Source organism: Leopardus geoffroyi, chromosome C2 (genome assembly GCF_018350155.1).
Source record: "Leopardus geoffroyi isolate Oge1 chromosome C2, O.geoffroyi_Oge1_pat1.0, whole genome shotgun sequence".
Lineage (NCBI taxonomy): Eukaryota > Metazoa > Chordata > Mammalia > Carnivora > Felidae > Leopardus > Leopardus geoffroyi.
In genome coordinates, this window is record NC_059333.1 from 8,840,008 (window position 1) to 8,853,920 (window position 13,913).

Below are 13,913 nucleotides of genomic sequence, written 5' to 3' on the forward strand. Positions count from 1 at the left end.
GCCTCCGATCCCATTTTATAGATGAAGAAACTGAGTCCTCGGAGTGTTTACATCATTTGCCCCGGGTTGGTGAGTGACATTTCTGTCTCTGAGCTCATGAATTTCCACCACTGTTTTTCCCACTTTGAAAACTGGCATGGGAAGAAAGCCAACAGGATCCCAGATTCATTTGGGGGCGGGCTGGAAAGGAATCTTTTAAAATAAATGCGGTTGGAGCATTCTCCGCACATGGGAGCTGGTCCTGAAAACCACTCTGTCTCCCTCTTGGGGAAGCGAATGAGGCCGGAGCTTTTGGGGGGGGGGTGGCTGAACGCCGGTTTCCTCCACCCTTTATGCCGTCACCAGTGCCACGTGTGGCACACGGGCGCGGTCGCCCAGCTTTCCAGCCTGTCACGAAGCGACTCCCGTTGCCAGCAGGAGAGCGTGGAATCCCTACTTACAAGCAGAAAAAGGAGAAGTTTGCCCAAAGCGTGAGGATCCTTTTTCCGCTTGCCACCCACCGCCACCGTTCGCAGTCCTGCCCCCTCCCCTCGTGCAAACATGACCCACCTTCGTAGTTTGGCACGAGGCTGTGCCGAGCAGTGTTCACCGGCGGCTCAGAAAGGTTTTTAGCTGGAGACTGGCCGCTAGGCACTAGGGGGTTGGCATAATGCCACTGGCATTCGCCACCGGCTGGCAGTGTGCTCAGGAAAAAGCGTGCCACCTCGCACGGGGATCCTCGGGGCTGCCCGAACTTGGCCGGCAACATTGGCTTTTTGCTGCTGAAGACGTGAGAGTCCAGAGGGAAGTGTCCGTAATGGTAGGAGAAAGGCAGGCTGTAGGACGGGGCGTACAAAAGGTCGCTGCTTTCTGAATGGAGCTGCTGTTCTGGGGGCGCCGGGGCGTTGGCTGGGGGGCTGGCTCTCCAGTTTCCCAGCTGGCCGCATTCCAGTTTGTCCATTTGGAACGAGCTGTATTGCTGCACGGCAAAGGAGACGGACGACAGGGCCGGTGAGGAAGTCCCCTCCGGCCTCGCCGGATCCCGCCCTGGAGTCAGCCTGACCGCATCCCTGGGCTGGGCCCACCCCCGGCCACCGCGGTGAGGTCCCACTGGGGACAGGTGTGCAACAAGCAGTGCCACAGAGACGCCTCCCCCTGCCCCCCGCCCCCCGCCCGGGGTGGGAGGCGGTCTCAGCCCAAGTGGAAAACATACCAGATACATGTAGCCACTTTCTGAGAGGTTACAAAGTATTAAAACAAAAAAAGGTTTTCGTTTTAAAAAGTGCTAGGGAAACACGCTGCGCACGAAGGCGGATTCCAGCAAGCTGATGTGCCTTCCCAATTTAGCCTTCTTTTTCCAGCCCTGCTGAGCCTTCCCAGATGTTAGCTCCGTGGGCCTCAGGCCGTGTCTCTACTGTGTGAGCAGGACATCCCCCCAGGGCCTCTGCTGCACTCTGCAGGGGAAACTTCCAGGCCCGAGACCCGAGACCCGCTATGCACTGAGGCTCATTGTTCCTTAACAGGCTGGGTGTCCTGAGCCCCCGGCAGGGGGTGTGTGTGTTACCTGTGGCGGGTACGGGTTTGTTCTCAGCTTCGTCTTCATCTTTGTATTTTTGGGTTTCGCTAATTTCCTAGTTTCTTGTGAGGTAGACAAGGCGGTCCTCCAGGAGTCCTGGGACTTGGATGTGGACACCTGGTCCAGGGACAGCTGCAGTTCCTTGTATTCGATATCCCTGAGAAGCAAGAGCAGGACAAGTCATGTCCAGGGGGCCGCCAGGGGGGCAGAGCGGCTTCCCTGCCCCTCCCCCAGCCCCCCCCCCCCCCGCAAGTTCGTTCCCCAAGCTCCAGCGAATCGGTCCACTGAGGTTGCAGGGCCCGGGACTTGAGCAAAGGGCCGCCCACCTTCACCATCAAAGGCCCCCTGCAGCCCTGGGCAGTGCTGAGAGAGGTCAGCATTATCCAGCCAGAAGATTTGGAGGTAGCTGTCTCCAGTCCTGTAGGTCCCAAAGGTCCTACCATGGGCCACCAGGAAGTGTGTCGGGGCCAAAGCAAGGGCAGGAGCAGTACTCATCGCCTTGAGTGTCTGTGGCTCGGCTGTTTCTCCATTTAGCACCCAGGGAGGCGCGAGTGGGGGACTTTCAAGGGTCCAGGAGCCTGGCTGCCAGCCTTGCCTATCTCCACATCAGGCGCCCATTTCGGCCGTAAAGAGCCAGCTTGGCACAGTTGTGTTCGTGGGAGGGGAAGTCGCCTAAAGTACCAGCCCACGCTTGTCTGCTCAGGAAGAGTCATTAGGGGGCTAAAATGCTCTCTTCCCTGCAGTTTTGCCAAAATCACACTCCTAAAAAAATAATAATAAAACAAAACCCAAGAAACCAGGGACCCGGCAGTCATTCTATGAAAGGAGTGAGAGCCTAAATCCAGGAGTGAGTTCAAATCCTTGAACACACAGGAGGACCTTGTTCAAGGTGGGGCTGGGGTACAGCAAAGGTGTCAAGTTCAGGGACAGAGCTGGGTGCAGGTGACTTAACATACAGTAGCCACCGTGGGTCCACAGTAATATATGGTCCCAGGGAGACTTATGTCCTGTTGTGTGTCTAATGGTCCTAAAAGAATTTGCAACTGAACTTGGCCTTCTGAGATTTTAAAGAGACCAAACATTCATCATCATTTGCATCAGGCTATATAGAAATACGGGGGAAATGTGAGAGATCCCCGTCCCGGGTGGTGGGAGCACGCAAGACGGCCCTGATGCTTGTGGGCACAAGGAGCGTAAGTTCATATTCCTGGTCTGGACGCGTCTCCTGTCCCTCCTGTGCAAGATGGGGGGCATCTCCCACCTTCCCCCCACCCCCGCGCCCCTCAGCTGGTCTCTCGGATCTGATCTTCAGCTGTGCCTGGGGCAGGGCTCCCTTCGTGGTATTCCCACCGCAGCCCAGCACCTGGCCCTCGGTGCCGAGTTCAGAAATAGTTTGGACCTTCCCGAACCACCAGATTGTTCAAATAAAAACAAAACAGGAGACAAATGAACAGTTTCAGAGAGAGAGAGAGAGAGAGAGAGAGACACAGGGCTTGCGGCTTGTGAGAGCGGGCTGATGAAGGGCAAGGGAGAGGAGAGAGCAAGGAAACAAATACGTCGGACTTACGTGAGGACATAATTGACACTCACGATGCAGTGCGGCCGGGACGAGCGGCTGTTGTGCACGACGGTGGCGTAACTCTGCACCCACACCCAGCCGCCCAGCTTGGACAGCAGCCGATAGTACTTGGTGGTGACCTGGCCCTTCACCAGCACTGCAAGCACAAGGTGACATGAATCCCGAGGGACAATTAGCAGGCTCTGCTTGGGGGGCTCTGCCCCCACCGATGACCTCAGCCCCAGCTCTGGACCTTTCTGGGGTCAAGGACACCTTTGGGAACTTGACAAAGAGATGGGCTTTCTCTACAGGAAGGTGCATGCTTGTGTGCACACACGCAAGATTTTTTTGCCTATAATTTCAAGAGGTCCAAGGCGCGTTCTCTCCCCTCCCCTGTTGAGAACTCAAATTTAATAGTCATTGATTTCACTGGGAGAAACAATTAGTCCCCATAAAACATTTGCATCTGGCACAGTGATAAAATTGGTTTGGCTTTTCAGTTTGCAAAATGCCACGATGATGTGATAATCCCTCAAACCCTTAATCCCCACACCCTCAATAGGTGGCCGCAGCAGGAGCAGGGAGTGAAGTAGTTGTTTAAACAAAATAACAAGTACATTCAACCAAGCTTCAAATTGTTGTTAGTATTTGCTACTCTCCAGAACATGTGTGTATTCACCTTGAGACTGTTTGCTACTCTGTTGCCATCTATATTTTCTTCCCATCAGCCCCACTTTTCATCAGGCCTATTAATTTCCTACTGTTGCTCATGTAGGAAGCACCTCTGCTTGGCTATTTCGTTTCTGAAAACTGGGCCTCTGGGCCCATCTTCTACGCATGGGTGCAAACTCCAGACTGCTGAGCCATACTCACTTCCAAAGCCTCTGTACTAATTTCCCTCAGGGCCTGGAGGGCACAGGCTGGAGAGAAAGGAAGGTACCAGAAGCACTGGGTGGGCAGGAGAGAAGAGAAAGGCCCAGTTATCCTTCTCCAAGGAGGGGAAGGCCAGCACAAATCTAAAAGGCATCCCTTGATGCCCAGGTCATGGCTACAGGGCATTCCTGTTTCTCAAATCAGGGCTGGCCCCAGGGCCCTACTAACAGCTACCTGAGCAGGGGTTTGGGGAGGTGGCCAAATTCTGTGACTGCACTAGCTGGCACTGAAGGAACCCCCTGGAGGCTCACAGACACAGAAATTCAGCCCCCATCTTATGCCACTAGGCAGAGCCCCCGCGCTGTCTGCCCAAACCCTCCCGAGGCTCTCCATGGCCTTCTGTGACTTCTTTCCACATTAAGAGTGCCTCTTTATCATCCACTTTAACACCTGCAGCAAAATATTCTGGTGCAGAAGAACAATTACTGCAAAAATGATAGTCGAGGAGTTGTTAGCCTTAATATGTAAAGAGTTCATACACATCAATAAAAACATTAAGACCTAGAAGTAATATGAGGAAAGGACTGGAACAAACAATTCACCAAAGATTAAATATAAATGATGATCAAATGTTCAATGTATTTGCTTAACTCAGAGCTAGATACCATCCATTAAATCAGCAGACAGTAAAAAAGAAACAAATATTGCATGGTTCCATTTATGTGAAATGTCCAGAATAGGCACATCCATAAAAACCAAAAGCAGATTAGTGGTTGACAGGAGCTGGGGGATGAGGGGAGCCAGGAGTGACCGCTGATGGGTATCAGGGTTCTTCTGGGGATGAAGAAAATATTCTGGGACTCAGTAAAGGTAATAGTTGCATGACATTATAAATATACTAAGAACCTCTGAAAACTGTTAAGATGGTCAGTTTTATATTATATGAATTGTATCTCAAGGGAAATAAAATGACAACAATGATGTCAGCTGATCTATGGGGAGAGGCATTGTCACGTGCTGATAGAAGCCTGGACTCGTACCGCCCTGGAAAGCAGTTTGACAGTTCACATCCACTGACACAGTGGCTTCACTTCCAATCATTGATCCTATTACAAGCAGTCCTGCTTATAATTCAGGGGAAAAGGAAGGGGACGCTTAATTGCCCATGAATTAGGGAAGATGAAATAAACTTTGGAATACTATGCCGCTATTGAAATAATGATTAATAAGAATTTGAAATATTATGAAGAACGTGTATGATATAATGTTAAATGAGAAAAAAGACAGGATTCAATATCACGGAAATACAGAGATAATAACAGACTACTATGAACAATCATAGTATGTTAACTAACTAGAATTTAAATAAAAATTTGGAAATAATTGTAGCACACTTTAAGAAAAACAATTATATGCCAACAAAATGAGCAACTTACAAGAAAACAGATACTTTGCTAGAAATATACAACCTATGAAGACTGAGTGATGGAGAAATAGAAAATCTGAACAGACTAATAACTGGTAAGGAGTCATCAAAAACCTCACAATAAACAGAAGTCCGGGACCAGATGGCTTCCTTCACCGGTGAATTCCACCACACATTTAAATAAGAATTAATACCAGTCCTTTTCAAACTCTTTGGAAAATCAGAAGAGGAAAGAACACTTCCAAACACATGTATGAGGTCAGCATGACCTCGATACCAAAACCAGACAAGGACACTGCAAGAAAAGGAAAATTACAGGTTAATATCTCTGATGAGCATAGATGTAAAAATCCTTAACAGAATATTAACAGATTGAATTTAACAATACATTAAAGGGATCATACGGCGTGATCAAATGGGATCTATTCCTGGGATGCAACGATGGTTCAACATCTGCAAATCAATCAATAGGATACACCACATGAACAAAGTGAACAATAAAAATGGATAAAGAAAAATCATTCGACAAAATTCAATAGCCATCTATGATAAAAACTCTCAACAAAGTGCATATAGAAGGGAGATGTACTTCAACATAATAAAGGCCATCCATGACAAGTCCAAAGCTAACATACTCAACAGGAGAAAGCTGAAAGCTTTTCCTCTAAGGTCAGGAACAAGTCAAGGATGCCCACGTTTGCCACTTTTATGTGACACAGAATCAGAAGTCCTAGCCAGAACACTTAAGCAAGAAAAAGAAATAAAAGACAACCACATTGGAAAGGAAGAGGTAAAACTGTCATTATTTTCAGATGGCATATTATAGATAGAAAACCCTAAAGACTCCATCAGAAGACTCTTAGAATAAGAGAATTCTGTAAGGGTCAAAAATATAAGATAAGTACACAAGAATCTGCTGAGTTTCTACACATTCATAATGAACTATCAGAAAGAAATTAGGAAAACAATCCCATTTACAATTGCATCAAAAATAATGAAATAGCTAGGAATAAATTTAACCAAGGAGGTGAAAGACAAGACACTAAAAACTATAAGACATCAATGAAAGAAACTGAAGGAGACACATATTAATGCAAAGACAGACACTCCATGTTCATGGAAGGGAAGAATTAATATAAAGTGTCCATACTACCCAGAGGCATCTACAGATTTAATGCAATACCTATCAACATTCCAGTATCATCCTTCACAGAAATAGACCAAACGATCCTCAAATTTGTATGGAACCACAAAATAATCCTTAAAAGATCGAAAGCAAAAATAAACAAGTGGCATTACATCAAACTAAAAAGCTTCTGCACAGCAAAGGAAACCACCAACAACACGAAAAGCCAACCTACCGAATGGGAGACAGTATTTGCAAATTACGTACCTGATAAGGGGTTAACATCCAACATATACGAAGAACACATACAACTCAGTAGCAATAAACAAACAAACAAACAAACAAACAAATAAAATAGTCCAACTAAAAAATGGGCAGAAGGTCTGAATCGACATTTTCCCAAAGAAGACATAACATACAGATGGCCAACAGGTACATGAAAAAGTTCACAGCATCACTTATCATCAGGGAAATGCAGATCAAAATCACATGAGGTTTCACCTCACACCTGTCAGAATAACTATTATCAAGAAGACAAGAAATAACAAGTGTTGGCAAGGATGTGGGGAAAAGGGAACCCATGTGTACTATGACTAGGAAGGTACATTGGTGCAGCCACCATGGAAACAGTGAGGAGGTTCCTCAAAAAATTTAAAATAGAAGTACCATATGCTCCAGAAATACCACTGCTGGGTATTTCTCTGAAGGAAACAAAAACACTAACTCGGAAAGACCCCTGCGCCCCCATGTTCACTGCAGCATTATTTACAATAGCCAAGAAATGGAACCACTCTAAGTGTCCACCCATGGATGAATGGATAAAGAAATCGTGGTATACGTACATACACACACTCACAAAGGAATATTGTTTGGCCATAAAAAAGAAGGAAATCTTGCCATCTGCTACAACACGGGTGGACCTCGAGGGTATTATGCTAAGTAAAGTAAGTCAGACGAAGACAAATACCCTGGCACCTCACTTACATGTGCAACCTAATAAAAAAAAAAATCATAGATACAGAGAACTGATTGGTGGTTGCCAAAGGTGACGGAGGGCAGGTGGGAGAAACGGGTGAAGGAGATGGTCAAGAGGTACAAACTTCCAGCATCGGAGACTTCAGTTAATAACACCGTGTTGTATACTGAAAGTTGCTAAAGGAATTAGCTCTTCAAAGCTCTCAAGACAAGAAAAAAAATGTATAACTATATATTGTAACTAGACTTATTGTGCTGATCATGGAGGAACGTGTACAAATATCAAGTCACTACGTTGTACATCTGAAACTAATATAGTGTTATATGTCAGTTATAACTCATCAAAAAAAGAGACAAGATTCAGAAGAGCATAGAGTACAGGTAAGAAAAAGTACACGCACACTCACATATACACCCCAACTAACTGCAATCTCGGACACATTACAAAGCCCCGGTGACCTGGTTTCCCTGTTTGGAACAAGAGCATAATCACACTCCCTACCTCGCATGGTCACAGTGAGGATTAGATCATCTATGGGAAGCTTTAGACTAGTGGTGGCAGTCACACAGCAAAGACTCAATACATATCAACTCTCATTATCTGGTCAAATTACAGGTAATTTTCATTTTCTCCTGTTCCACTTTTCTTGATTTTCTACATTTCCAACACTAAGGAGGTATCAGCTTTATAACAAAAGTGAAAAAATTATTGGGGCGCCTGGGTGGCTCAGACAGTTGACCGTCCAACTTCTTAGGTCATGATCTTGTGGTTTGTGGGTTCGAGTCCCGCATCAGGCTCTGCACAGAGCCTGGAGCCTGCTTCGGATTCTGTGTCTCCCTCTCTCTCTCTGCCCCTCCCCTACTCATGCTCTGTCTGTCTCTCTCTCAAAAATAAATAAAAACATCTAAAAAAATTTTTTTTTAAATGAAAAAATTATTTTTTCCACAGGCAGGTAGTTTGTGTGGGGTCAGGGAAGTGGAAATACAACACGGATCAGGCCCCCCACCCTTCGGTGCGTGACCGCCATCCCCCCTTCCACCCCTGGGATGAGGGGCGGGGCTCCCGGGAACAGTGTAGACACAGGCTCTCGTCTTCCCGGGTTTAGCATGTGCACCTCCGTGGACGCACGGGGCAGGGGCCAGAGTCCGTGCTGGAGAGCACAGAGATAATAGGAAAGAGCTACCTTTACAATGTTTCTCCTCTTGGGGTTTGCTTTTTTAACAGCAAAATCCACGGTTTCGGGTGCCCGCTCATGTCCGAACCCCTCATTTCACACCCCCTACAGCTGTGGGAAGTAGGCATCACCAGGAAGTGGGGCCAGCAAATCTCGAGGGCATAGCCGGGGCCCCCAGCCCGGGTGTTCTGACTCCCTTGTCTCAGAGTGATCCCTCTGGGAGGAAGGGACACGAGTCTCCAGAAGGTTCTCTGTAGCTCAATGTGCAAGGAGAGGTACAAGGAAGGTTAGCGGAGACTCGGCCAATTTGCTTTTGGCCCCAAAAGACATGCTATAGGGCCCACCTGGGGCCCCATATGTGGACTTCCCCAGAAGTCATTCCTTCAGCAGAAGTACTTGTTCAGCCCCTCCACTCTGAAATCCGTCCCCCTCGGTACCCATCACACCCCTGGCAGCAAGATGGTGTATTTTTCCTTTTCCCTCTCTTGGATTTCATACTTTCCTTATTTCTTACAACATTCCTAAAACCTACCCATAATCATCTAAACTGGATACAATAAAGCCAGTTTATCCCAAATATTTTATATTAGGATGCCAAGGGCAGCTCTGATGCGGCTTAGATACAGAGACCAAACAAACACGGGCATAGATTTGTTTTTTGCTTCTCTATGACCCATGGTGATAGTCCACATTATCAATCCAAGCTGAAATCCTAGACGCTTAGTCACAACATGCCTGGCTTCGGTCTAGCTCCCCCTCCAATCTGTTGGTCTTAATTAGCTGCCTGAAATGATCCCGTGGAGGGTGGGGGGAGGAGGAGAGCAGGAGGGGTGCTATAAAGTAAGGCTCTGCTTGGCGGTGGGGGACCAGGCAGGCTGGAGATGGCCCGTAAGCTGTAAGCTCTGGGAACAGAGGCCCTGCTCCTAGCACTTGGGGCCACAGCACCTCCAGCATCTGGGCCTCCGATGGTTCTGAGATCAGGGTGTCCCATGCTGAGAGGGAAGCCAGCGGTCACGGTTTGCCGAGGCTGCTTTGGGGTGGAAATTCTAGTTCTGTGAATCTGCTACGCAGACAGAGTGTCTGCGCAGAAAAGTAGGTGGCCTGCCTGGTTCCTCTGGGAGGCAAGGGAACCTTGGCCTGGAGCCTAATTTCTATTTCCGTTCTGAATTGTAAGAGCTGATGATGTCAGATGCCAAAAATCCCTATGGTGACTGAATGGGGTTCCCCCAAACGATGTGTTCCACGTCCTGGCCCCTGAAACCGGTGAATGTGGCCGTATTTGGGAAAAGGGATCTCTAAACAGGTGTAATTAAGTCAAGGATCTCAAGATAGACGAGATCGTCCTGGAACAGGGTGGGCCCTGCCTCCAACGACCCCCCCCCCACCCATAAGAGACCAAAGAGGAGACACACACGCACAGGAGGGGAAGTGGAGGCACAGACTGGTGAGCGGGGACTGCAAGCCAAGGACTCCAGCAGAAGCTGCAGAGGCAGGAAGGACTCTCCTACAGGGCTTTCTGAGGAAGCCCGGCCCTGCTGACCCCTTCACTTCGGGCTTCCGGTCTCCAGAACCCTGGGAGAGTACATTTCCGCTGTTTTAGGCCCCCCAGTTTGTAGTATTTCGTTAGAGCAGCGCCAGGAGACAAAACCACCCTCCACAGAAATACTGGTGAGGTTGATCCCCTCCTCCTGCTATGTCCCCTCTGCCAGCTCGGACCTGCAGTGGGTGACACCGATGGAAAGTCGTGCGCTCCTCTAGAGGTTCTGCACGTCCGGCTGGCAGAACGACACGGAACGCACCGGGAAGAGAGAAGCACTTTGAGGAAGAACGCCCACAAGGGCCACCTTGTGGGATGTGTCCAAAGTGACCTTGACCACGGATGATGGGCAGAGCTTGAGCCGTCTGGCAACACCGAGAAGGTCCAGCCCACACCTCTATGTCCACAACTGCTTCCGGGTCAGGACAACGTGGAGATCACGCGGTGCTTTCTCCCATGATTTACCGCTCCCCTGCTCCTGGCTCCCCCTCAAGGTGTAGGCTTCCCCACACCTCCACCTGCAAGCCAACACCTCCTCTGGCTCCAGACCCTGCTTGCAAGAGAGCATCTAAAGGGATCTGAGCATGAATTAAACGCGATCACCCGTTTCCAGTCCAGAGGCAAGGCCAGCAGCAGAGGCTGGCGCCCCCCTGACATGTAATTGCCACAGTGGATTGGAGACTTGCAAGTTTGTCCTCCGTTTCGAGACCTTTGTGCCCTGTTCCACAGCGATGCCACAGAGCGGTTGCACACCAGTGTCCCATGGACCGCATAAGCTCACGGGTGGGTTCTGTTGGTGGCTCAGTGCTGTTTTACTGGGAATGCCTCTGGATGGTCACGTGTTAGCCATTCCCTACTGCCCTACAGATGCCCATTCACACATTGGTGCTACATGCCTGGCCCCATAAGCATTTGAGTTTGTGACTCTCGTGTGCCACTTCATTTGTTTTAAGTTTATTTATTTTGAGAGACAGAGGCAGAGGGAACGAATGGGGGAGTTGCAGAGAAAGAGAGAGAGAGAGAATCCCAAGCAGGCTCTGCACTGTCAGCACAGAGCCTGATGCAGGGCTCGAACTCACGAACCATGAGATCATGACCTGAGCTGGACCCAAGAGTCGGACGCTTAACTGACTGAGCCACCCAGGTGCCCTTAAATTTTTTTTTTAAGTTTATTTACTTATTTTGAGGGAGAAAGCCACAGAGAATGAATGGGGGGAGGGGCAGAGAGAGAGGGAGAGACAGAATCCCAAGCAGGCTCTGCACCGTCAGTGTGGAGCCAGATGCGGGGCTCGAACCCACGAACCTCGAGATCGTGACCTGAGCTGAGATCAAAAACCGGATGCTTAACCAACTGAGCCACCCAGGTGCCCCCTGTGTGCCATTTAGGGTGTGTTCTCTATGGGTGTCTACCAGGTGTCCCGGAATTTTGTTATGACAGTTATTCCTTGAACTCTGTAGACCACATATTCAGGCTTAGAAGCCTTTGCGTGAGATTGAAAGCGTTATGACAGTTGGACTTGGCCTGCACTCTCTGTGATCTGGACTTGGCCCACTCTGCCCAGGGGCCCCAGGTGGGGAGCTGGGTGCAATTCTCCACCCTCTTGGACATCATGGTTCTTCCAAACTGCTGTGTCTTCCAGAAATCTGCCTCGTGTCCCTCAACAGATCTTCAAGTTCAGCGATATCAATCCCTTCCCAACTGTGCATCACCCCCTCCCCATCCCCAGGACCTGCAGGTCAAGAGAATACAGACCTCTACTGGCTCCCCTCCATGCAAGAAAAAGTCACCCAAACACCTGACAAAGACAGGAGGGAGACAGCACGGGCAGACCCTAGCTCAAGGCCCCCATTTCCCTGAGGCCACATGAGTGTCATGCCTGCACCAGGGCCCACACTTAGCTGAGATGTGGGGGCCTTCCCTCGGCCACCACAGGACAGTGGGCAGGGCGCAGGTTGGAGGGGGGCTCAAATATGCTCCCTAGAGGATCCGTGTTCATTTTCTCTACAGAAGCTTCCAGGGAAAGTCCTGGCACGGTCTGACTCACATGGCTCATCTGGGAAGGCCCAGGCCCACAGTGACATGAGGTGTCCGGGCCATGCCAGCCCCTGTCTTGCTGACCCCTTGGAAGCCCATGCTCCCCAAAGACTTCCCTGTGCCGCCCTGCTTCTCCTCATGAAGCTGACTTTCTGGAAGGTGTTGAATTCTCTTTCTTTAGGGGCTATGCTTTCTTTGGACCCTGTGGATCCCTGCACTGGGTTAAGATAATATTTTGAACAATGTGTGAAAACCATTTGGCTGACTGTGGTCATCCAGAGCCACCACTGCCTGATGTCCAACTCTGCTGCTGGCAGAGCCCTTCGCCCCATCTCCAGGGAGTCCTGGGGTTGGGACGCTGGTGTGGAGAAAATCTGGCCTTGGAGAATCGGACAGTGACCTCCCTGGGTATTGGTAGATGTTTCTTGCGCTCAGTGACCTCATCAGCTGCGAAGAAAGATGCGTCTGTATGTCTCCCTGTAAAAGGGGGCCAGCCGCCCGCCCCCCGACCCGTGGTCTTGGAATCCTGAGGGTCACCGTGGCCCCTGGCCCCCTCCAGCCATGTGCAGCTGTGGGGGATGGGGAGGAAGTGGGAGAGGCCACCCTGCATGCCTGTGCTCCTGGGACAGCCACTAGGCCAGCTCCAGCGGTGACTGAATTGAAGGACTTGAGCCCCCAGCTTGGCAGGGGCCACCGTGTGGATCTGGGATCCAGGTTGGGATCCCAGGCGGGAGGGCGGGAGGGCGGGAGGCTTGGGCTAGGTTCCTGAGCCCTGCGTTACTGAAGCACCAGGAGACAGGACCGAAGAGCCACATTTCCAAATGACGCATCCTGCCTTCACAGACCTCCCACCTGCCCTCCCCAAGCCAGCCTGCCCAGCTGGGCCTACTGCCTGGTAATGACACAGAGCTATTAAAGAAAGTCCCTGTCATGGGCTGACCTGCGTTCCACCCAGATTCGTATGTTGAAGCCCGACCCTCAGGACCTTAGAATGTCCCTGCATTTGGAGATGGGGTCTTTAAAGAGGTAATTAAAAGAAAATGGAGTAAGAGGGGGACCTTAATCCAATATGGCTGGTGTCCCTGTCATAGAAAGAGATGAGAAGGCAGACACACACAGAGGGCCTCACGCATGTGAGGACACAGGAAGGAGATGCCCACCTACAGAGGCAGAGGCCTCAGGAGAAAGCGGTCCTGCTGATAACTTGACTTCAGATTTCAGCCTCCAGAGCTGTTAGGAAACAAGTTTCTGTTGTTTAGGCCCCTCAGCCTGTGTTATTTTGTTACAGTGGCCTGAGCAGATCAAGGTAGACCCCATAAGAATGTGAACAGCATGAGGTGAAAGCATTGTCCAGAAATAAGAACCTAGGACCCTTGGGTTGGGCTGGAAGGAGCTGGACACACCCTCCTGGAAGAGATGTGGCAGCAGCTGACATCATGGTGGCAGTGAAAACAGAACTGGAAAGGGGGGCGGTGCTTAGCTCCCCCCCCCCCCCCCCCGCTGCCCACGGGGCAGGAGTTTGGGGATAGAGGACACTCCAATGGACCAACAGGGACCCTGAGCAGTGAGGGCAACAGGGTCCCCCCAGAGGGGGGCCTGCTGGCTCAGTTGGTGGAGAGTGCAACTCTTGATCTCAGGGTGGTGAGTTCAAGT

The 13,913-nt window shown here is 49.9% G+C and overlaps 1 protein-coding gene across 1 annotated transcript in view; it reads right to left on the reverse strand.

The window, feature by feature from the left end:
- SIM2 (SIM bHLH transcription factor 2) overlaps positions 1–13,913 on the reverse strand; it is a 55,688-nt gene that overhangs the window by 3,275 nt on the left and 38,500 nt on the right. Inside the window, exons 8-10 of the mRNA XM_045501419.1 lie at positions 3,123–3,270; positions 1,544–1,712; positions 550–958 (exon numbers count right to left, since the gene is read on the reverse strand). Of these exons, the coding sequence (XP_045357375.1) occupies positions 550–958; positions 1,544–1,712; positions 3,123–3,270 (726 nt within the window). The remainder of the gene's footprint in view (positions 1–549; positions 959–1,543; positions 1,713–3,122; positions 3,271–13,913) is intronic.